This window comes from Oreochromis niloticus, linkage group LG2 (assembly GCF_001858045.2).
Source record: "Oreochromis niloticus isolate F11D_XX linkage group LG2, O_niloticus_UMD_NMBU, whole genome shotgun sequence".
Lineage (NCBI taxonomy): Eukaryota > Metazoa > Chordata > Actinopteri > Cichliformes > Cichlidae > Oreochromis > Oreochromis niloticus.
In genome coordinates, this window is record NC_031966.2 from 29,809,814 (window position 1) to 29,835,349 (window position 25,536).

General features: G+C 45.8%; 1 protein-coding gene across 6 annotated transcripts in view; it reads right to left on the bottom strand.

Annotated features, from left to right (window-relative positions):
- Positions 1-25,180, bottom strand: part of ebf1a (EBF transcription factor 1a) — a 60,114-nt gene extending 34,934 nt beyond the window's left edge. For 4 of the 6 annotated variants that reach the window (XM_003445835.4, XM_005467985.3, XM_005467983.3 and 1 more), the window contains exons 1-6: positions 24,072-25,178; positions 22,990-23,146; positions 21,774-21,837; positions 20,980-21,035; positions 19,606-19,679; positions 18,097-18,165 (exon numbers count right to left, since the gene is read on the bottom strand). In XM_003445835.4, the coding sequence (XP_003445883.1) occupies positions 18,097-18,165; positions 19,606-19,679; positions 20,980-21,035; positions 21,774-21,837; positions 22,990-23,146; positions 24,072-24,205 (554 nt within the window). In that variant the 5' untranslated portion in view covers positions 24,206-25,178. Of the gene's footprint in view, positions 1-18,096; positions 18,166-19,605; positions 19,680-20,979; positions 21,036-21,773; positions 21,838-22,989; positions 23,147-24,071 lie in introns of all 6 variants that reach the window. The other 2 variants (XR_003213605.1, XM_025897781.1) reach the window with 1 other exon arrangement.
- Between the last annotated feature and the right edge of the window lie 356 nt (positions 25,181-25,536).

Genomic DNA, 25,536 nt, shown 5'->3' on the forward strand with positions numbered 1-25,536 from the left:
TGACCCCAGGGGTGTAGTGCAGAGGAGAGGGGGGCGGCACTGGGTGGGGGAGGCGGCCTGGCTCCACGGGGTTGGGGGACATTAATAATCCAGAACCAGGTCTGTCTCTGGGCCTGGCCCTCTGTCTCGGACACCAGCCTGTAATAGTCTGCAATGGCCCATTTTAGATAGACAGTGACAGAAACACCCAGTGCAAGATAAAGTGATGTGACTCGACTAAAAAGAGAAAATATTTAACTAAATATGTAAAAAGAAAAAATACTAAACACAAAAACTTTGAAGTAGATGGACAAAGAGAGGCCATTTTTCTCTGTCTCGTTCCCAAACACGCACACGCACTTCATTCCTTTGGAGTGCTACTCCTCAAAGTAGTGGTGGGCACCTCTATATTGCCCTCATGTCTATCTTAAGTGTCATGATTTATTCAAATAGAACATCTCACTGCGCTGAAAAATTCATTTCCAGCTCACTCCGCGCATCGTCCCATCCTCCTCTTTATCTGCTCGATGTGTGTGCACGTCATGTCAGTTGAATTTGCCCTGTCGTTAAATATTTCTCAGAACAAATGGACCCAGGAGGAGGGAGACGACGGGTCAGGGAGCGTGGGGGGATCCACGCTGTGCCTTTGCCGCTTGGGGAGAGGCTCTGCTTGGGGATAGATCTCTCCTCGCTTCCCCCTGGATCCGGAGCTCAAGTCCCAGCTTGGGGACAGAAGTCCCAGAGACACTTAACCAATTGTGTTTCATCCATTTCATCCGAAAAAGATCATTCAAAATTCAGCTGAGAAGTTGTGCGCCGAGCACCGTGACACAAGGAGATGAGATCCTTCGTGGTGACGGAGAAAAGAGCGCCTGGTTCGACAACTTGTAGCCGGATAAGATCGCTACCTGTGGGCTGGCTTTACGCCACAACCACCCACGGAAAAATGCAACCAAATAAACATCTGTGCATGTGTGTGTGTATGTGCATCTGTGTATCAAAGCCATGATGAATAGCAGGCTGTCTACGTGATGGACAATCTTGGCAGGCGGCACTGATTGAAACACTTCCTCTGTCGGGCCTGGCCCATTAATCTGATGGAGACAGAGACAAAGAGAGAGAGAGAGGCTCCAGGCCCCCAACCACGGGAGTAATGAAGGGTCCTGGTCCCTCTCACCTCACCGCTGTCCTGCCATGCTGGGACGCGCTGCTACGCTGTCCAGCCCAAACCCTGCCCTCGTGGGACTGACCAGTGAATAATGGCCCTGTCATCAGCCTGGGTTGACACCGCCACACAGCCGAAGGGTGTGTGTGACCGCATGCATGCATGCATGCGCGCGTGTGTGTGTGTGCGTGTGTGAGACCGGGCCCTTCAGCCTGCTTTGTGTACCTCCCCATGCAGTCATTTACCTTAACTGTTCTCCCCTCTGCCTTACTTAAAGACTGATGCATTCATATTGAATACTGTTGATTTAAGCACATGTTAAACTTAATGCATAATGCATCGACTATATATAGCTTGATAAAGAGCACTGTGTCAACCCTGGACCGGCCCCATACATTGTGGGGATGAATGTGCCGCTTGCAAAAGTTCTTTCTTTTTGTTCCATTTAAACACCACATTAAATCATAACTGTGACTGTGACTGTACACAGGCTCAAGGTTATGTTTCTAAATGCAGCAGGATCAGAAATCAGAAACGTAATTAGTGTGCCATGTTTGTTCTCGGGTGAAAAGTTGTTTCCTCCAATGGGTCTTGAGGGAGGAATGTGGAAACAGGGAGCGGGGGGAGACCGAGAAAATGCAAGACAGAGAAAGAGTGTGTGACGGAGGGAGACTGATACTGAACACAGATGTGTGTGTGTGTGTGTGTGTCTGCAAATACGTGTGCACGTGTATGTTTTGGCCTTGCATCCCTCTGTGTTTATCAAACATATTACAGCTCCTTCTAGATTCCTCACCTGCACACCCCCAGCCTGCTACATATGGCCCACCAATCACAAAATAAGGAATCATGCATACATTTGCATAGCTAATCGCCTACCCTCTCCATTTAATATGCAAATTTCCTGAAACATTACTGAATGCCGTCTGTTCTAAATGAATAAATTTGAATCGCAATTAGAATAATCCTTTATAATTAATGAAAACTGTCAATTTTGGTTCATAAGTAATTTGATTAAAGTGGTGATGGGACACTTATGAAGTTCACCGGGCTGCAAGGAGTGTGAGCATACATTCACACATGTGCACGCAAAGACACGTACATACACATGCGAAGTATAAGATGACCAATGTTAGGGCTGTGTTATTGATGAAGATGATTAATAAATGTTTTAAGAAGGTGGATGCCACACACAAACACACACACTGAAAGAAGAGCAACTTCTTTCTTTTATCATGGTGGTGATGAAACAACAGATCAATCACGTCTTTCTGCTGCCTGACAGAGAAGGAAAAGTGAGGGAGTGATTGAAGAGGTTTCCTGGCCTTGTGGTGCTGTGTCAGTGGCCTGTCTGTCCGGTGGGAGACACTGATGGACTGTCGAAACAGAGAGGGAGAGAGAGAGCTGCACACACACTCTCTCACACACACACATACATGCCAAGTCATTACAGAGGGCTGAAAAGCTTTCCTTATGTTTCTAACAGTAGGATGGGCTTTTGCCAGTATCAGTACCATGTTACGAAGACCATATAGCTAATGATGAGGGCAATGTTCGTGTTTGTGTGTGTGTGTGTGCCTCTTCATCAAACCATTCTTCAGCTGAAACTCTTTCATGCTGTCCCGCAAGCAAATAATGATGCCACTTAAATTAGTCTCAACTGTGCTTCCAGTTGTAAGGTACACGGTGAGTACGGTCGTGTTTGTGCACCAACTCGAATGCGGGCGTGCACGCGAGTGTGCTTGCATGGCTTCAGCCCAATAATAATGGTCCAGATAGTGTAGAGCCTCGCAGACTAATTAGCCAAATCACTGAGAAAATAGCAGCCTGCTAATTAATGGGTATTATGGCATTTCAGAAGTCACTACTCTAATTGGGAGGGGAACTGAGCCTCAGATTTCCATACTGCAGTAATACCGACTTTATCCATCCATCTATCTGTCCGTCTGTCTACCTACTTGGCATGCTTGCTTTTAAACACAATCCTCCACGCGCATACAGGAAAAATAATTATCCTGCACGGGCTCAGATTTTCAGATGTACACGTGCACATCATGTTTGTGCACACAGTTGAGTTTTTTTCAGTTCTGCTATAACATCAAGGAGGCGATGATGACTACACGGCCCATTTCTGTGACCTCTGACCTTCTTACCTTTTGTATTTATTCTATTAAATATCTGTATATCGCTTTGAGAGCGGGGGGATTGCTTGATGCAGGCAAAATGGTCAGTAATATAATCCATCTGAATAATTCTCTTTTTTATATTGTGCATGTGAATGTCTCCAGCCGGCCCTCTGATACACATGCACGCATGCATATCCCCTATAGATTCCTTTTAACCCTATCAGACGGTGAGACAATCAAAATAGATTTGCATTCAAATGCCACATGCTCGGTATCAAATATCAAATCAAGCTTGAGTCACTGAGACAGGCAGACAGTCACCTCCTCCCTGCTGCCTCCGCCTTCCCTCCAGCACCTGCTCCTTTCTCCTCTCGGGGTCCCAGGGACTCCCATTCTCCCCCGGATGAGCTCTATCGAGGAGTGACAAGCTGTGGCTAGGGCTTGATTGACAGCCTGTTGATGCTTCTTTTTTTTTCCATCACACACCCTTCTTTCTCTACACAAACACTGATGCACACACACACATACACACACTCTCGATTCGCCTCCATCACCTCCCCCTGCTGGTGTACTGGTCTGGGTGTCTGTGATAGCCCCTGGGCTAGTGCCCTGCAGGCTGCACACCACTATACATACAAATCACAGCATGTCAGCCTTGTGAATGGGCCCATTTTGACTTTGTCCTTGTAAAGTCAGGCCCCCCTTGAAGCAGGCTGTATCTGTATCCTGCCTCTTTCTTTACTTTCCCTCTCACTCTTACACGCACACAGGCAGATGCATGATGGAAGTTACACAAAAAGGGGCGAGCGGGAGCTTAGTGCACGCACACATAATCACAGGCATGCACAGAAACGCGCACTTAGTCGGGGAAAGGCACATCTAAATGCGGTGGTAATGGGCGGCACCGCACAGGAGTAGGATATAAATACATCAACAACAACACAACCTCACAGACAGGCCAACACTCCATAACAGCCAAGACCCGGGGCCTAATCTCACACACTCAGCTAGTACACCTGGTTAATGTTAAGAGGGCAGTTATAGTCAATTACATTCCCATATAATGCATAAACCTCCACCCTGCCAGTGCCAGGAGAATAATTGAAAACAGGCGCAGAATGCAACTGGGCCCAGGCAAAAAGTCAACTTCCCACCCCCCTGATTTTGACTAGTGCTATATGTGCTGTCTTCCTATGCCATATTTTGGGGTTCTAGGGGGGCAAATAAGGGGGAATAAAGGGGTGGGGTTGCCATTTGGATATGTGCAATGAAAGACCAAGAGGATATGGAGTCATATGAGGTAGTGGAGAAGAGGACAAAAGGAGCAGGAAAAGGAAGACGGTGAGGGCTTTGTACCCCAGGTGAGGTCCAGGGAAGGGGCAGTTAGGGTCGCAGTGAGAAGGTGGTGTACGGGTGGTGAAGTTCCATGCGGATGGAGTGGGGGGAGAGTTGAGGAGGGGTGGGGGACAGCGGTTGTAAGTAGGAGTTTGAGACTGACAGGTGACATTACCCTGCGTCATGGCTGGACGGACATAGGGACAGAGGGCGCGATGGTTATCCAAGCAGAGAAATGTCACTGTCCAGACACCGCTGTGACACGCACAGACACACACACATACACACACACACACACACGAGCACACAAAGATCCAGGACAAAGGAGTCTGGAGTCTTTGAGAGTGAAAAAAAAGGCTGGCTACAGTGGGCAAAGATGAAGAGATTACATCCTCTCCATTTAAAAAAGGAGATTAGAAAAAAAGAGACAAAACGGGAGAAAAGGCTAAGAGTCACTGACTATAATATTACAACGATCATGCATTTATTCCAGTTGTTTGCTTTCTAACACAAACTTCCCTTCCTTTTGTGAAGCTGGTTCTTTCTTCACATTTTTTTTGTCCCTTTTCAATCTGTTCTCTCCTGTTTTTCATTAAAGCCTAACCTAATTTTTTGGCAAAGCTTATAAAATGTCCATATTGCTGCTCATTCGACCTCATTGATTTAGTGTTTGGTTAAATATTCACGACTGTGGATGCAATTAACATGCTGTTAATGAATAATTGATCGCATCTTAAGCGGCCATAAAACTCATGCATATTAATTATTGAAACAGGAAATATGGAAAAAAAAACAGCCTTTCTTGTTTTGCCTCAATCAAGCTTCTTTCATTTTTTTTTTAAAGTCAGGAAGGCGTATTGAGAGTGTTTGTGGTAGAGAAGTGCCTCTTTGGAGTGTGTGCTTGCGCCTGTGTGTGTATGGGAAACAGAACGCGCTGTGAACACTATGCAAATGCCTCCCATAAACACAGCTTTAACAGCTCTTATATGCATTTAAGATGCCTCTGAGTACATCTATTTCGCTCATACATACAGTACATCTCGTATGCATGTGCGTGTGTGTGTGTGTATCTGTATGCTGTACAGCTCAGTGTGATGCGGATTACGGTGCAGGTTGAATGTTGTGTTGACAGCCTCGGTGTGACGGAGGCAGTAGCTGCCTGTTACAAGAGGTGAGTGTTTACCACGAGCAAACGGAACAAAAAACCCCCCAATAAAACAAATCTAGTGAACATGTGAGGCCTTGTCAACGAAACGCCAGAGATCAGTCGACCAACAGTGAGCTTTCTGCTCCCCCAATGTCTCTGATAGTTTGTGATTACAGGCTGATGTTGCCCCTGGCGCCTCCCCTTGGATCCCGGTGGGTGGAGAACAATTGTGTGGAGAGGAAGACGTGGGTGGGAATCAGCCGCCTGGTACGTGGCTCACCTGTGGTCAGGTAAATGGTTGACTGCCTTCCCAGTGGGTGCGTGCGCATGAGAGCGAAACTGTGCATTTGTGTGAGTTTACACCCAGTTTCGGGGGGTTAAGTTCATTAGTTGTACATGCTGCGCTCCGAAACCACTCTAAAATGCCTCGACATGAAAAATACATCCCGGGAGCAGCCGCACACTACAGGAAACACCAATTTACATCAGTGGTTGTTATTTATTTAGCACACGAAAAGCTCTTGGAGGTGTGTATGTGAGTGTATGTGTGTGTTACCCCCTCTCTATCTTACTCTCTCCAGCACCTAACTAACTACTTGGCGATGTTGGTGCCTGGAAGCTAAAAAGTGACAAGCCGTCAATTGTGTTCCAATATTAACCCCCCTCTCAATGTCTTCATGCCCATCTCCTTCTCTGTGATGTCGGCTTGATCAAAGCAGCAGCACTTTGGTAAAAATAACTGGGGAGAGTGAGATGGCGGACACCACGCTGCTCGCAGACTGATGAACGACGGCCAGTCTTGCAGCAAAACAATGTCGCGTCCTCTTTTTCTTTGTCTCTCCTCCCCAGTCTACCTCATTATCCCATTCGCTCTCTGTTTCTGTAAGACAAACATGAGGCTCTTCAGTCCCCCTCTTTATGCAGCTGAGCGGTTTGGCGGTATTTCACGTGTTGTGGAGAGGGAGAAGCTCATGAAAAAGCTTTATATATGACGAGGAACGCGCGGCAGTCACCGACGTTCTTGCTATTCGAAAAGAGAGATTGAAAGACGGGTTGGGTGCGGGATACAAGAAAGAGGCAGACCACCGGTGAGACAGAATGTGATCGAAAGATGCTCCGCGTCTGCGTTTCATCTCATCTTAGCAGGTTCAGCTAGCGGTGAGATTCCTCAAATGTACCTTCACTCATCAGCAATGGGGAACGGGGGGTGGGGGTGGAGGGGACGGGTGGGGTTGGTAGGGAAAGGGACGGAGACAGAAACAAGAAGAAAAGGGAGAAAGTATAAGCACACACACACACACACACACACACACACATACAAAGAGAGAGAGTGAGTGAGAAGGAGAAATACGAGGTGGATCTCTGTGTGGCTAATTCTCTGGGTGTGGGAAAGCAGAGCACCTAACACAGGTTGGCCTGGTTTCAGTAATGAGTTTGATTCTTCTCTCTGCCTCCTCAGTCTCACTAGGGACCAAGACTGCATAATAACATCCTTCACACACACACACACACACACACAGACTCTCTCTCTCTCTCTCTCTCTCTCTCTCTCTCTCTCACACACACACACACACACACACACACAGCCACAAACAGGTCTATGGGGAGCTAATTATTCTCACCTGTGTTAATTATTGCTGTAAGCCAATCAGTGGACTCTGTGCTAATTAGGCAGTGTTAGGTCTGATTAGTGTTTTGCAGAAGGCCCACTCAAACTGTTATCTACCATACTAGTCCCCTCAGGCGAGACAGGGGAGAGGAGAACAGGTGGATGCTTGCCCTATGTGTATACGAGAGTGTGTGTGTGTGTCTGTGTGTGCTCATCCTTAATGATAAATAACTGAAGGACATCTTAAATTCACAATAAAAGAGAGTCTTATCAGTTTCTTCTTTTTTCAAAACCAAACTTCTGTTAAACAAAACAAGGCGTGCCATCAATTCAACTAGTCTCAGCCCTCTCGGTTAATTGGCCTTGGTTTGGGTGGGGGTGTCATTTCTTTTATCTGGACAAACAGTTTGCGTACCCTTTTAGTTAATGAGGGCTGATCCAAGATCAGTTCTCTCACTAATGGCTCGGTTTTTGCTAGGATAACCTCTTGAATTGATCCGTACGTCACACATGCATGACACAGGGAGTGCTGTGTACGAGCGTGTGGCAGAAAAACAGTCTCCAAAAAAAAAAAAAAAATGCGAGAGAGAAAAAAGGGTATGATAAAGGTATAAATGGAGCAGTGGGTGGATGACCTCTCAGATGAGGAGAATGAAAAGGAGAAAAGGGGAGAAAAGAGGAGAAAGGATGAGAAGAGGAGAGAGAAAAAAGAGGAGGAGGGAAGAAAGAGGGAGAAGGAGGCTGGAGGAAACCTTCCTCTTATGACACGATTGATTTTCTTTCAGAGGCTTGAGCCTGTCACTACTGAACACTTGGTCCCCCAGTCCTCCACGCACACTCAAACACACGCACACACACACACACACACACACATGCACTTATGCACAAACTCTGTGCCCTGACCTCCACGTGTGCCTGCTGGTCCATACTGGGTCTAATGACACCGTGGCCTCCCACAGATCAATAGTAAGCTGTCACTCAGCTGGCAAGCACACACATACATGCACACACATGCACGCACACACAACGACACACACACCTATACACACACACAAAAGCAGCCGGACAGATGCAGATGCACATACACTCATGCAGCTTGGGGTGTGCGTTTGCACATTTGTGTATGCTGGAAGCCATGTTTTCTACAACCTCAGCAGATGCCCTCCTTCCCCCCTCTACCAACACCCCCAAGCTCACCATACACACACACACACACACACACACACACACTGGACCAAAGCCATATTCTCTCTCCTCAGCTGTTTTCTCACCCTCCTACTCCCTCACACCGAGAGTCTGAGTCCTGATGTAATATTGATGAATGAGTATGGAGGCCGCATAAAAACTGATAGGTCCTTGTGATTGTTAAATTATAAATTGTCATCGATTTCCCGTCCCTGCCCACATATGCACACATGCATATGTGTCCACGCAAAAACACACGTATTAAAACAGTCACACAATTGCCCAGGGAGGGAAGAAAGAGAGTGCCCCCCCCACCTCCTCTTGACTTACTCCACGTCATTCACCACGATCTCTTCCTGTTTCTTTTCTCCATTCCACCCGCTCCACCACCCCCCTTCATTCTCTCTCTCTTCTTCTCCTCAACAATCTCAAGCACCCATCCGCCTCTCTCCATACACATCTCAAGTGCCACTTAGAAAACCAGACTGGGGTTTGAGCCAAACTCTCCTCTTGGTGGTTCAGTGTTTGTATGGCTCTGTGTGTGCGCGTGTATGTGTGTGTGTGTGTGAGACTTTTAGTGTCTTGGAGTCAAGAGGAGCGCAGAATAAAGACCTTCATTTCCCTTTAATTTCGGCACAAACTCGATAATTTATGCCTGACTAAAAATCTGTTAACTGTGAAAAGCCGCGACGAACTCTGGTTAAAAAACATTTGTTTGTCTCTGTTAAATCACTAATTATAGCCTGGCACAACACGGGGCAGATGCGGGCTAATTCACCATTAGGCCGTTTGGTGTTTATTAAACTTTTATAATGTGATCACTCTGATAACGGCACAATTGTTTCCCTGGGCGTGTGTGATTATAGTGTACCCCTCTGTCCCCTTGTAATGTCTCCCATTGAGCGTGCGTGTGTCCGTGTATATGTGTGAGTGAGTGAGTGTGTGTGTGTGTGTGTCTTGGAGCTCGCGGAGCGGTGTTTTCCATTTCTCATTAGAGTGGCACAGACTCCTGCTGCAGGGTCAATGGAGAGGGGGGAGAGAAGGGTGTGTGGATGTGTGTGTGTGTATCTGTTTGAAGGGGAGTGGGGTGGTAATGAGTGCAGGAACATAATACTACGGCGTCCATTAATGCTCTGAGGCAGTGACATTAGGCATACTTAACTAATAGAGCCAGTCTCTGCAATTACCCACTGTTATCTCTGCAGCTTTAGAGGGGAACCGGCTTTAATAAATGTTTGTAGTAATGTGATAAATGCCAGGTTTGCTCATTTGTAATCTACACTGCGGGACAAGGGGAAGCGGGTGGATCTAATTGTTTTCCTCCAGATTTGAGAATGTGGTTGAGTTCAGAGAAGTCCTCTGCAGTGGAAAAAGAAGAAGAAGAAGAAAAAAAGTCTTCCCTTTTTCAGAATGCATTTCTCCAGGTATACGCCTCCCTCTCTGTTGTCTGTCTATCTGTCTCACTCTCAGCCTCTCAGTGGGGTACTATTACAACCGTCCTCCTGTCAAACAGAGAAAAGCATCCCATACCTGACGCTCACCGTTGCGTCCCTGCCTCTTCTTTTCTCTCTCCTCTTATCTCTCTTTCATCTAGGCCCACATCAGAGGCGCTGGCGTGATCGTGTGTGTAAACATCTTGTCATGCTAACATGGGCGTCATGACAGAAGAGAGATGCGCTTCATTAACGGCACGCTTGTAAGTTTGTCTGTGTTTGAACGTGCCTGTGTAGGCTATACGTCTCTTCATAGGTGTGTGCGTGTGAGGGAGCGTGTGTCATATTTACTCGGGTCAATGGAGGAAATACAGACGAAGCTGATAAAGTGCTTTTATTTTATCTTTTTTTTTTCTTTTTGTAAAAACGTGACCTAATTTAGGTCCGCTTCAGCTCTACAAAACTAAACTTGGCGCCTTATCTGTTTCTCTCGAAGGCTCCTCCAAACTCCTCTCTGAACAGCTACCTCGACAGAATAGCTGTAAATTAACAAGCAAGTAACTGCCTGCAAAGACAAAAAAATATAAAAAAAATAAAAAATACACCAGCAATTTTGCCAGTCACACCTCACACACCCCTTCATTCTTTTGGCAGTAAATCTTGTCTGTTTGTGCGAAGACAATAGCCAGAGGAAGAGGGAGGCAGGGAGGGAGCGGTGTCGCGCGAGGGGAAAAAAGAGAAGGTACGGCAGAGAGAGAGGGAGGCAGAAGAGAAAGCAGCACTGTTAATTGTTTTCCAGAGAAAAAGGTTGCAAAGGTCTGTGTGTTTGAACTGAATGTCACCTCATGTAAATCACAGCTCCTGTGTTTGGGGAAGCCAATAACTGGGGGGATAATTAGCGCGCAGTCTCTCCTGCAGCCGAGGAGCAGATCGAGGAGGAGCGCGTTTGCTGAGGAAGAAGCGTTCAAAAAGCGAGGAAGATTCCAAGTGTGATTAACCGAAAAGCCTCCGGAGTTAAATCTGGAGTTCTGAGTGGGAGGACCAAAGAGAAAAAGACACATAGGCAGAGGGGCAGACAGACAGGGAGAGAGATGGAAGATAGGGGAGACACATGGATGGAGAAGAGCAGAGGGAGCAACACAGATCGCAGAAGGAGACGCAGAAGCAAAGGAAACAAGTGAACATTCCTCCGAGTGAGGTCAAGCCACTTGGTAAACAAACAAACAATGATAGAGGCGCGCACATGAAGAGAGGGGGGGTGAAGGCGGTGTAAAACAACAAAGTGCCTCAGTCGATTGCCTACGCCTTACTTTGTCTCCTCACATGAGTTACATAAACACAAACAAAGGCCTTTAAATCCAGCTCTGCTTTTTGAAGTTGAACAGTGACATGTGCTTAGGTCTCATTTGTTGTTGATTAATGCAAAGTTAAAAAAAAAAAGAATATATTAGGAATGTAAGAATATATCATCCCTTTGATCGAACTGAGCTGTTGACCATAATTGTCTGCATACTGACGTCCCCTGCTTTACATTTAATTATGGCAGAGATGCTCCCTTGAAGATTTCCTTTTGTCTCTTAACATCGCAGCTCAAATTAGTCAAGCTCAGTGTCACAGAACTCATATATAAGAGCAGATATGAAGAGGTTTAACTGGGAGAGGATGACATAGCAACTAAATAGCCTTTGGTTGCTTTTTCTTCTTCTTCTTCTTTTTGTGGTTTTGAAAACGCTGGACCTAAAAGCAAATCTTGCGCAGAATAATCAGAAGATGACTTTTAATATTGTAACTTAGTCGCAGGATCCCAAGGCCGATATCACAGAACACATCTCTCCCACCCGACCCCCCCCAATCTCCCACATGGCGTGCAGGTTTTCCTTCCATTGTGAAATGTGAAACTGAGAGCACCGCTCGCAGCGCCTGGCCAGCGATCCATTCTTCCTGGACAGATTGATGGAAAACAATCAACAGAATATACATCTTGCACGGGCACAGCGTGTCACAAGCGCTCATCCTGGACACCTGGACTCACATCCTGGGCAACGGCGCTGAGGTAAAACACCAGAGGAGGGACTACTGGCCGATAGGAAGTGAAACATCAGGAGGGTCGGGGAGGTGTATGGAGCTGGCATGAGACATACTGTCTGTGTCCTCACTTAGCAGAAACAATCAGTAAACAATGAATCATCAGTGAGGGCTGCGATCGGGGCAGCTTGAAGCTACACTGCTCGATGACACGCTCGCTCAGCCTGCTACGAAAGGATGCCCGAGTATCCTTCACTGAGAGGAGCTGGTGTGTCTATTCAATTAAGAGCAGCAACACGGGCAGCTGTGTATCACATTGGCTGTGAGAGAGCACTTAGTGGGCTGCGCACATCAGAGCACGGGGAAAACAAAGCCTCACACACACTAACACACACAGCTTTGCACGTCCAAATGTATAGCATCACACTTGGAGGGGCACACGCACACACATGCTCTTCACGCCTCATTTGAAAAGCAAATTGAGCGCATCTTCTAGGGCGAATCACGGACTAAATCCTGGAAAACGTTACTCTTTCCTCACTTGCAGTACACCACACACACACTCGCACATGAGGTCCTTCGCATGTGCAAATATATCTTCCTTCTATTTCACTCCCGTTCTATCCCTATCTCTCTAACCTGCAATTTCCAACACCAAAAAATGTCTTAAATAGCTCTCAGAGAAGTAGGACGCTACTCATTTGGGTCAGTTCTGGCCAGCCAAACCCCTCCATTCTGGGACAGAACAAACACTGACACAAAGGCAGAGGGAACAGCCAAGGAGAGCAGCCAGGTCAAGCGGGGAATGTCAAGCAGTAATGACAAAGCAGTTTGGAGAGAAAATAGAGCTTACAACGGTGCTATGTGGCTCCGGCCAAAAAACAAACAAAAAAATCCCCAAACCCTGGTGTTGTGAAACTATGAACTTTTCACTGTTATGACATTTGTAAATGACGTTTTATATGTACTAATAAACTGGCTGTTACCTTCATTCAGCAGGGGGGAGAGAATCAGCTTAAATACCTATAAAGTGGGATTGCAGCTCTGTTTTAGTTTATTGGGGGAAAGAATTAAGCAAACAAAAACACACAAACACACACACGCCCACAAAAAGCATTAATAAAATAATATGTTCAACATGTACCTAATTGTTTCCTTTCCACAAAACTAACTTATCCAGGGTTAATTTGATATGAAGTAACTCACCCCCCAGAACAATTCCCAGGCATAAACTCTGAGAACTGCGTGGTAATTTATCGCAAATAAAAGTGAGACAGCTTTTGGGGGGAGGTTGTAGGTTTGGATGAGAGAGAAAGTGGCAGCGCTGTTTTAGAGGCTCCTCGACCTCCAAACTCCCTGCTGTCAATCAGCGTAGCTGTCCGTACCCTGGGGACACGCTTTCCTCCATTCCTCCAACACTGGTGGGGGGGGGGGGGGGGGGGGGGCTTCACAGGGGAAAAAGAAAAAGAACACAAGCAAACAGATGCAAAAAGCTGCAGGTCAGTGTACATCCGTGCATGCTATATTTCTGAACGCCTGTGGATTCCTTGCAACTGGGCATGCGCATGCCTGCATGTGCACTTGGGCTGGAGGCAGCTCAAGCAGCTCTGCGAGGCCGTTAGCACCTGAGGGAGGGGAGTTCTGCCTGCATATCGATGAGCCGGCAACTTCGCCTCTTTGCCCCCAAGCCCCGCGCAAACAACCAGATCCAGCTAAGGGCCAGTACTTTTCAAAGCCTCCCATAGCATCCTGCTTAAGACTGCACAAAAAAGAAACTGCACATTACCTACCAGTCCCCCCCCCCCCCCCAAAAAAAAGAAAAGCAACAAATCAAGCCAAGGCGAGATCATAAAAGTTATGAAGGAAGCAAAAAAAAGTCATGCCAGTGTCGCTCCCAGGGTCTCATGATGTGTTTCTAGTTTCTCTTTGCCTCTTAGAGAAATGTCAAACTACTGATAGGTGGTCAGATGCACAACAGAAAACCAGCTGTGAGAAAAAAAGGGAAAGAAAAAAAGAATCACAATCTTGCATAAAGTAAAACTGACCCAAGATGTGGAAAAGAAAAGCAAATGATAAAGACCTTCAGGTGTCAGCGTGTACAGTGAGAGGATCACTGCGGTGCAAGTGTGAGCCTTCACCTTCTCACTAACACAGTCATGGATATGAAAATGAAACTAAGCTACGGGGACGGAAGGCACTGCCAGTAAACCGCATTAGCATCAAATGCAAATGAGAAGGGGGCTAATGGCTGGACAGGTGCAGACTGGGCCTCTAAATGACACACACACACATATTTGCAGGCACACGCACACACACACAAATGAGATGGATGAATTAAACATGGGTGGGCTCTGCTTGGGGGGCTGGCAGGGCTGACATAAAGTCAATGACATACATTATTCACTAGTGCACGTTAGCCCAGCCAAGGCAACACATGACCTCTCACCCCAGGAAGTGCATCCAAACATAACAACCAAAACAATGAGGGGGTTCCCTGCTTGCAAGAGAGGGACCTGAGATAAACTAGCCATACATGAGACTGGGAAAATGCTGTGTTTAAAAAAACGTTGACCCAATGTTTATTTGTGTTTTTTTTAAGCCAAAGGTGTAGACCCGACACAGCTGATAGGTGAACCAAAACCTGGTTCACAAGTGCTAACTACCCACCGTGAAGCTGAGGAGTCAGCCTGTTCCACTGGCTCAGAGAACAGGAAGCTGTCGGCCATGACATCACCCTCCCCGGGAGGAGCACTTCCTGCCCGACATTCTTCACTCAAGACACACACACACTTGTCAGGAAATGGCCTCTATCAAAACACACACTCGCTCCTGGGGAAATAACCAACACTGATGCGGATACGCAAGCACAGACACGCATGCGAGGAAATGGGCCACATCAACAGCGGGCTGCAGGAGTGTGTGCAAAGGCAAACACACACCAACACACCCTCAAAAAAAGAAAAGAAAAAACAGCAATAAACCTGAAATAACATTGTCTGTACATGTAAACTTGACACCCCTTTGTGCCCCTCCTGGCATTGCAAACGGAAGAGGGATTGCGGGCTACGCGTGATAACCAGTGGATTCTTATCGCTGGTCACAGAGTGTTTCTATCCCTCCCCTCCAGAGAGGCTCTCCCAGCCTCGGGGACACCCTGCAGCAGGCCTATGGGAGCTGGATGAACAGGAAAGGGCTACAGGACACAGGTGGTAAGAGGCAGGAGAGGACACATGGTGCTGGAGGGATTGCCATACCCCCTCCACTGCGAATAGGGCTGACACATTTGTCCACAATTATACCAAGTGCATATACTAAAATAGTTCAGTGAGAAGACAAACATGAGATTCAGAGAGAGAGGGAGAGAAAAAAAGCTTTACATGGGTGAGAGGGAAATGTGTTTGTGATTTGGGGCCCATCAGGGCACGTGATAGAGCGATCATACACTGTGGCTGAATACGATTAACCCCATGCTAACCGAGAGTGATGGGGAGAAGTGGAAGTGGAGGTTTAGGGGTTAAGGGCTCCCCCTCATATTATCCTGCCTCTGTAAGAGGCTAAAGTGGACCACACATGTTTCCCTGGGGAGCAGAAGCACAGGAGCATCACACCTTTCAGCTGCTTCTCCTGCCCAGTGTCAAGCACAGACACAACGTGTCATGCCAAGGTCTGACTGAATTTCCAAGAACTCCCTGCTACTGAGGTTAAATACATAAAATATGGCACGAGTTGCTTTCTTCTTCTTCTTCTTCTTCAGCGCTGATCCACATCAGACAGCAGAGAGATGACAACGCGAGCCACGATAGTCCTAAATCAAAACAGCCAAGAAAGCGGTACAGATTGGCGTCATGTTAAAGCGACTCTTGCCTAAACAAATACGCTTCTTAACAAAAAATCTGAAGCATATTGCTCCTCGGAGATGCTTTAAAGCCCAAACAAATTCTCTTTTCAACAGTGGGGGTGGGTGGGAGCGAGATAAAGAAAGGGCTGAGACTCTCCCGGTGAGCGAGTACAGTACCCAAAGCGTTGCCAATCCACACTGTACCAGATTTGTTCTCCTAACAATCAAATAAGTTTCTCATTAGCTGACTTTATTTTTCCTCATTCCCGTGGTTTTGCTGCAGTGGCCTGTTTCTCCCATCTTAACGAGAGAGAGCTAATTAGGCAATCAGACCCATTACTCTTCCAGAAGAGTTAGAGCTAGCCCAGCTAATTAGGGCTGTAAAATCTAATCATCTCTGCGAAACAGCAGAGGGCTAACGAGCCCTTATTTAACGAACTAAATAACTTCAAGGGTGGAGAGGGGCTGCTGATGGTATTTCTTTATGAATTTGAAGGAGGGGAGCTCATGGTAATTGAGTCAGTTTCAGCCTCACAGTTGTTTGTTTGTTTATGAATCCCTGATTATTACAATTGCCAAGAATATATTGGTACTAAATGAGCAAACGTATAAACCCTCCTCTGCTTATTCCCCTTCGCCCCCTCCTCTTTTGAAAACTAGCTACCCCCCCAACCTTTCCTAACTGCTCTCCTCTCACCTGACCTATTTTCCTGTCCAGAAAGAGTGCTCGCTGGAGAGGAAAACAGAGATATTGCTGTTGTTTTCCCTCCCCCTGTTCTAATTTGTTGTTCGTTAATGCTGCCCTCACACCTGAGCCATCGGGCGTCGGGGGAATACCGCCAGCGAGCGACCACAACACATGCTCAGTGTTGGAAAAGCTGTTGGCGGGAGGATCAGGCCGCTTCACTTAAGGCTGGTCGTGCTCAAACCGCGGCAAACCCAAAGAGAAAGTTTTCACATGGCGCCCGTGAAGACGGAGCAACGGAGCGCGCAGATGAGAAATTCAACAAGTATGCACACATGAAAAACAAAAATCAGAAATATGGCACAGAGTGATGGGCAGGCGTGTTGTCTGAGGCCACGTGGTGGGGTGCAGCTGTCTCAGGGAGCGCTGAGGTGAGGCCTTCTGCTTCAGTGGAGCGGAACAAGGGTGGCGCATGCACACACACAAACTTGAACACACATAAATATATATATTTATATATATATATATATACACACACACACACACTCGCACAGGTAAAAAAGTAGCTTTCCACAGAGCAGCAGTGAGAACGGGACAGCTGTGTTCATCAGATAGCACAGGTCACTGCCTCATTAACACTCACACAAATACACTCAAATGTGACAAATTCAAATCAGACATCAGATAGAATACAATCTCCCTCATTTTACCTAATGACGCAGGGGCTAGGACATAGTTGAATATCAGAAAATACATTACAAATTCATTCATGGAAAGTCTCTTCAGCTCTCCTTAAGTCCTGATCAGAACCGCCTTAAATCTGCACGAACAAGAACAGCTCGAGTACGAGCAAAATACCTTCCCTCGTCCTCCCGTGTGCCACACGCACGCGGCAGAGGCCGGATAGTAAATCTCCCTGACTATAAATCCTGCAAGCTGCTGCATCAGTCAGAGGTAGTTTATGACAGCAGGAGAAAGGCAAAAGACTGTGAGTGTGTAAAAAAAAACAACCCAGCTAACAACAGCCATCCACGAGTGAGATTTATACACAGAAATACACACACCAGAGCGTAGTAGCTGTAACCCTAACTGCTCATCAGCTAAGTCATCAGCACGACCACACAAACGCTGTTTGACCACACTTGAAGCGGAGCTCGACTGCTCCATGATTGCTCCTCCGCTTCACGCACGCAAACACACTAACACAAACATACAGCTGGAATATAATTTACTGCCGTTTCACACTTTCTGCTTACACAGATAATTATGGCTGTTCAAAAAAACCAAAAAACAAAACAGAAAACAACCTGTGGCTGCATTATTAGGCCTGCAGGTTGCAATTTCTCAGCCAAATCACATGTCAAAGATCCCTTCCAACTGCTTCCTCTCGCTAAAAATTTAAATGGCTTTTCGTCATGCTTTGTATGTTCCGGCATTATTTACTGCCCGTGTATTTGGCTCACAGCGCTTGTTTCACACACCCCTCCACAGTTATACCTGCTGCACTTGTGTTTGCAGTGACAGCGCATCATCGTGCCGAATGGGGGTCAAAGGGCAAAGTTTGCTTACCTGTCGATGATGACAGGGTCTGATGGGGTCTCATTCCTGTTGCCGCAACTCTTCTTATCGCAGCATCGACTGCAGGGGATGGGGATGAGACAAAAAAAAAAAGGGCAGGGGGTTAGTCACCTGGATGCAAACAGCAGCGAGAGCAAGACAAGGTACAGCATTAGGAGGAGAAGAAAGCAGATGAGCATATAGGAGAGAGATGTGGGAGTAAGGGGGGCGTGAGACTTTTGTGGAGTTCAAGAGGAAGCATGGGTTGGATTTCTGTTTAGCTTGTCAAGGTAAGACCGGGGCTTTTGCACTACAGTAGGCGAGATCAGCCGGGTGATTTTTGGGCAAAGTTTGGAGGAGAATGGGAAAAGCGGCGAGCTTGAATGGGGCTGGATAAAAACTTGAATTAGCCTCCAGGGCTCAGGTTAGCTCCATTTCTGTCAGACATCACAAAACCAGACATCTTATGTTCTCTATTTTTCCTCAGTGCTCGTCCCCTCCCTCTATCCCGCCTCTCTCCCTCTCTCTCTCGCTTGTTCTTTCTCTCTCTCAGAAGTGGGTCACAGAGTGGTCCCACCGGACCTGGAGAGTAGTGCATGCCGGGTAGAAGGGGGTTGCATACTGATGTGACGAGTCCTTTCTGAATCATTTGACTGCACCACTATGTAACATCGTGTTGTGTGTCGTCGACACCCCCCCTTCTGTATTCCCCCCAAAAAAGTATCATTGCGTCTACCTTTCCCTCTCTTGTCTGCTCACCTGAGCCTTTGCATGTCTGTGTGTACCTGTGTCTGACTACATGTGTGTGTGTGTGGGAGGAGATGGAGAAAGACATTGAAGCAAGTGAGAGAAGGCAGGAGAGAGACTGACCCTCCCCCTGCTTTCTCAAGTCCCCCAGGACAAGAGGATTGGAGAGCCAGATCAGATTTCTGATCTCGACCGTTTCCTGCAGCATATGAAAACAAGTGGTCTAAATTGCCTTGTGTGATAACCAGGAAGTGTCTACACTTTGCCACTAGCCATTTTTCTCCATGCAACTCTTACATGTTCTTCTAGATGGCTGGTTTTGTAAGAGACAATCGCACGCTGTGTGATGCCTTTATTGATTGTGAATGCATGCAACGGGACTGTGAGAGTCCTCCCAGCTTACTACTTTTGAGTGAGTGTGTGTGTGTGTCTGTATTTTATGTGTAATTTGAGTCTGCCTCCCTCTGCACATAGCTCACTGTCAGGACACAGCAAACTGCATGTATTACACAAACTGAGGAGGATGGGTTTGAGTAATGAGCTTTTCCTTGTCCTAATTAGCTGAACATGAGAGGGATGCACACGCGCACATACACACCGACACATACACGCACAACAGAAATAGGCCAGGGCCCGTCTCCCCAACCCACTTTGAGGAAAATGATAAGATTTCTATTGCAATTTAGCAGCGCTCCTCATGTCTTTGCCCCCTCTTTACACCAACAAAGACATCTCCGGAGTGAGAAATGTGGTATAAAATGCTCTGCGTTTTACCTGCACATGATCTCATGGGTCAGCAGCACCCGACACATCTCTGGATTTTTGTCCTGGCCCTCATAAACAATGGCCTAAAGACAGGGGAGGGGGAAAGATGACAGAAAGTTAAAATGATTGTAGTTTACATTTTTTTCAGTGGTGTATTAAGAGAAAAAAAAAGTCAAACTACGATGCAGGGGGCAAGTAAAAAACAGAAAGATGTGTGTGCATGTGTGTGTGTCTTTCATCTGGGAGTAGTGTTTGTCTATCTGGCAAATCTGTGTATCGTGGGAATCCAGTCCTCCTGAACAGGAACTCTCTGTTCTGACAGAGACAGTAAGAGCGAAATTGTTTGTGTGTGTGTGTGTGCTACTGCTCGTGCATATGTGTTTGTGCATGCACGTATGTTTATACGTGGTGTACAGTGAGCAGTTGGACTGCCAGACTGGAGTATAGTGCACCATCTGGTCCATACAGCACAGCGTCCAAAAATCTAGTCTGGTTACCCCTCCAACCCCACTCAACATGCTCTCCAGGGCTGTGATCGCCCTGCACACACACACATACCCACAAACACAATCTCACACACACTCACACACGTGTGCGGGCGCCGATAAACATGCAAACACACACGCTCTCGCACAAACAACATCTCCTCCTACTCTTTTCAATCTCAGACAAACTCTCTTCAAGCCTAATGGCACCAGAGGAAGAATTGGCAAAACAAAAGACCTGATATCAAAACAGCGCTGAAGAGGCTCACTTTCTTCGTTGTCTAATTCATCCGAGCGGTGAAATCCCTCAGTAGTGCGCCAGCCCACATGAGCTGCTCTGTATTTCTTTGTGCGATTGAATTGGCAATAACACACTCTGAGATAGTTTGTTCTGTTTCACATTGAGGAAATGAGGGTCAAGGTCCTCAAAGAGTGAGCTGGCATGCATCACTGTCTCTCTCAAACACTAACACACCGCCACGACCGAGAGATTCACACACCCACAATCACACACACACACACACACATTCATGTGAACACACACATATATATTGCCTGTTAAAAACACACACACACACACACCATTCCCCCTTACTAGCTGCTGTGCAGAGGTAGAATATGAGGACACATGTCCTCTACTTTTCTGGGCCTCTGTAAATGTATTCCACAGGTAAGACAGGTCGTTTATCAAGCAGGCTGTGCTGTGCTGAAGTTGAGGGTCTCAGACACAGGCATGCAGCAAAGCCAGGTTGGGGGGGAGCAAGAGGAGGGGGTTGGTGGTGGTGGTGGCTGGGTTTGGGTGGCTGGGTGGGGGGGCAACAGTCAGAGCAACAGAGCCAGCAAACTAACGCAGACTTCATTTTTGTTGTTGTTTGTAGTCTAAGGAAGCACGTCTTACCTGTTTAGTCATAGAGTCAATGAGACGAACATACAAGTCCTGCTCCGTCCTGATCCCTGCAGACACACACGTTAAAAAGTCATTTACACATTACATGTGAGGGAAAGCGTTTATGGGCTGGGGAATCTCTCTGAGCACAAAATGTATTATTTCTGATTTCCCCTGCGAGGCACTTCATGGAAACGATGAGTCTAAACTGTTAATAATGACTTTCAGTATTTGTTGCACGCTGTCAGTTTGGTTGGAACTTGAAAATCCAATTTGCTCACTTTACTGTGTTGATTTTATCTGCATAAACATTTATTATCAACTTAATAAAATAAGCACAGCAGGAGGGAAACTCAAGTCTACTAAAATATAATCAATACAACTTAATTATTCAACGAAGGAAGCAAGACTTAAAAAAAAAAGTTTAAAAGGAAGACGTTTTATTTTGCAGCTTGGAGTTTTTTACTCCTAAAGCTGGCCGACGAGGAATACACTGCGTTTACTGGTAGAAGCAACAGCAACAGCAATAAATAAATACATAAATAATACAAATAATAATTAAAATGCTTTTGTTTTTTCATTTATGAGTAATAATGCAATCATTTAAAAATATCTGAAGTTATCATCTTTCATGTTGGCTGAAAGCTAATAAATCTATAGAAGAAAACTATAAAACCTCTAAACCGAAGCTCAACCAAGTGACCACCTAAAACATTTATTTCCAGAGTTTTCTCACTTGCGTTTGACGTTTCATTCACACGCTGCTTCTGTTATTGCGCCATAAAAATTATGGAAACCAAACTCACCGTTACTGTAGAGGAGCTGAAGTCTATAATGGATCCCATTGTTGGTCTTTTCCCCCGTCATTTCCTATGAAAATTAAACCAGACCCGGTCAAAGCAAGCAGGCAAGCGAGCCACCTCGTCCTGGGACTTCGACTGCATGTCTACAACTTGATATATATATATGTATATATATATATATATATATATATATATATATATATATATATATATATATATATATATATATATATATATATATGTATTTTACATCAGCGAAATATCATATCATAACTTCATATCTACAGTTAAATTAAGTTTACATTTCTCTCTCACCTCTTCGTTTCGAGTTTGCAGAGAAGAGTTAGAAAAATAAAAAAAATAATCCGTAACTTTTAATGAGGCTATTTGACAAAGAATAAGAAACCCAACTTCTTAATAATTAATTATTTTTTTAAAAAACGCTCTTTTTTAATTTTGTTTTTAAGCTTTGTAACCTAAACTATTCTACTGTTCTCCCACAACTTGATTTTATTTTATTTCCTATTTTTAAAATGATACAACTTCCAACACATTTATTATCCCCCCCTCCCCCAACACAACAACGCGCAATGTGTAACGTGTTCTTACCGGCCAGCACAAAAACATTTGACTATAATTAATTATAAAGCAGTCGGTGTTAAATGCTAATGAATGCACCACTTATTAATAAGTAAAACATTTTCCTATATCGATGTGACTTCAAAGACTAATATTGATAGTTCCCTTTTTAAAGAAATTTTAAAAACATGTGAAAATGAAGAAGCTTGTCAGGAGAGCACCTGCAGGAATGGGCTGCATGCTGTGCTGAGCTGTCACAAAATATAGAAGTCAATATGGTTCTCGGCAAATGAGCGCAAAAGTTGCCGTAAATATGTGTAATATTCATTATTTTGCAGCAATAAAGAAAGTCAGAGTAATGACAAATATAATCAGAAGTCTGCAAGTATTATATTTTTTTAGGAACCCACGTCTAAAAATCACATCAGGGAAGCCTTCGGGAGTAATAATCCCTGCTGTGTGCGTTTGGTAATTTATCACTTTGACTATATTGTCAGGCGTCAGTCGATGCTTCGCTGCAATTTAAACATTGTACTCTTTCCTTTAATATTTTATTACAGGCGGTGAGACGATGAAAATAAATAATAAAGTTTGTATATATATATATATATATATATATATTTTAAATTTGAAAACCCACCTTTTCCTTCTCTACAAAGTCGACGAAAGTGGTTCTCTCTATTTCCACCGGCTGACCCTGTCTGTCGTACAAAGCCAGGACGAAGTGGAAGAAGTTGGACTTGCGGAGGTTGGAGGGCGGCTGTTTCTCGAAGTGTGCCCGAGCGAGACCCACTCCGCTGCGGACACAAGCACAGACCAGCTAGCATCCAAAACGACGGGCATTGAAAAAATATATACATAAAAAATAATAGAATAAAATAAAATAAAGAAAATAGAATCACAGCACGACAGAAACCTGCACTCAGATTCAGCCTCATCCGTGGCAAAATTCGTCTCTGTGCAGTTGCATAAAAAAGCTACAGTTTCATCAACAATAATTACAGAAATGGCTAAATGTTAAAGCGTAAAGTTAAAGTGCTTCGAAGTACTATTTAATATTAAAGTCATAATTTGGACACGTCAGTTTCGCTCTCGATGGTAGGCCTGTCGTCCATGTTAGCGTCATTACTTTCTACTGCAGCTTTAATGAAATCAAATTCACTTTGTTTCATTTTGTCGGAAAACTGCGAAATTGTGGACCTGAAAAATATAAATCTATATGCACATAAGCTACTCGGCTTTATCACGACAAAATTAAACTACTACTAATAATAATATGAATAATAATAAAGGAGGAGTAAACAACAAAGTGAGCTGAAAAGTCTAAGCAAAACTCAGCGCTCACTTTTTCAAACTAAAGTTATTCTGAGGCAACATTTACACCACGCTCGCCCTGGAGTTTTAGTCACTGTTACAGCCCTTCGTCCTGAAATCCGTTAAATAAAAAACTTTGAGGCACATAAAATATTTTAGTAAGTCGGACTTTGAGCTAAAAAAAAAAAAAAGAAAGAAAGAAAAAACGAGGAAAAAAGGGGCTTGAAATGCCTGGAGGGGGAGCGGTGATTATCCCACAACTGCGTCCTCTGGGGACTCGTGCTGCCCCAAGTGATGCAGCCGCTCTCCCGTCTTTAACACCGCAGATCTGAGCGGCTTTTCTCCCCCCCATATCCCCGGTCTCCACGCCCCGCAGTCAGCGCACCGCCAAGGCCGCCTCGGGCTCACCTCTGGGCTGCTGTGTTGGCGTCCAGCACCCCGGCGCCCTGCATCCATGTCCGAACCGCGTTCATCCCGGCCACCATGGGCTCTTCTTTCATACTACTCCCACTCCTCTGGATGCTCTCGTGGATGCCAAACATCAAAACGCACCTTCACACTGTCTCTATCTCTCACTCACTCACTCACTCTCTCTCTCTCCCCCCCTCTCTCTCTCTCTCCTCCTCTCCTCGGCTCCCTCCTTTCACTCTCTCTCTCTCTCTCTCTCTTCTTCTTCTTCTTCTTCTTCTTTTCCCCTCCTGCCTCCCCTCCTCTTGCGTGTCTGTTTGATCGCGCTGTCAGAAGGAGCAAAGTGGCGTGGTCTGTTTCACTCGGCGTTTAGTTGCGGCGTGTTTCTCAAAGTAAACAAAAGATGCGACATGTGGAAGGAAAAAAGAAAGAAAGAAAGAATAAAGGGGGGCCGGGAGCTGTCAGCATCCGAGGTTAGCTGCACCTCGTGTCAGCGACTCCAGAAGGAAAACGGAGTGGGGAAGCAGCAGCTGTGTGAAGATGAACAGCGTGAGAAACGATGAAAGAGGGGGGAAGCGCAGGATGAGAGGCTGCACTGAGTTGGCGACAGTCCCCGGGATCAAGGTGCAGCTGACACAAACGCGAGCAAAAATGTCAGTTTCCCCCTCTTTCTGTCTCTTTTCTTTTTTTCTTGCAAACAAACAGTCCAAAGAGAAAACGAAATACGAGGAGATGAAAACACGTTTCGCCTTCCTTAGCTCCGTTTCCTTATTTACAAAGTCTTCCCCTCCTCTCTCTCTCAGCTCAGATGAATGAAACGGAAGATTACGCGCAATTAAGAGGCAGTCCCGGGTAGCAGCGGCTCAACTCCTCCTCAGCTCCCGCTCGGGTGATTTGCGCTCTTTTTCCTTCCCTGAGGAATCACTTTGGACCATCTCTGGGATGCCAAACAGGAGAGAGGACTAGTAGGTGAAGGAGGCGTGGTCTGCACGCGAAGGGGAGGACTAGTAGGTGAAGGAGGCGTGGTCTGCACTGCTCAAACATAGTTAATAACGCGGACAATCATCTGTCCACCAACCCGACCACCACGTTGCCCGCCCGCCTGCCTTCTGTCCCCGCCTCGCTCCGCGCACTGTCCCGCCCCAGCCACTTAGCCTGAAGCTGTGCGCGCTCTCTCTCTCTCTCTCTGTGTGCGTGCGTGATGTGTGCGTGTTAAATCTTTTTTGTGTTTAGTGTTTAGAGTTGACAGTTAATATGTTCATGGCAATCAAACACCAGCTCCAGGGAGGAAGTTAGTTTGATCCATATAGTTTTCAGTCTGTGAGCAAAGAGAAGAGCGAGAGAAACTGCAAGCCACGAAATATCCCCGCATCTATCTGCAAAAAGCCCAAACAGATTCTGATTAAATGTTCTAATGAGGATCATATACAAACATTTTTTTTTCCTTTTTGTCTCGTTATTATGT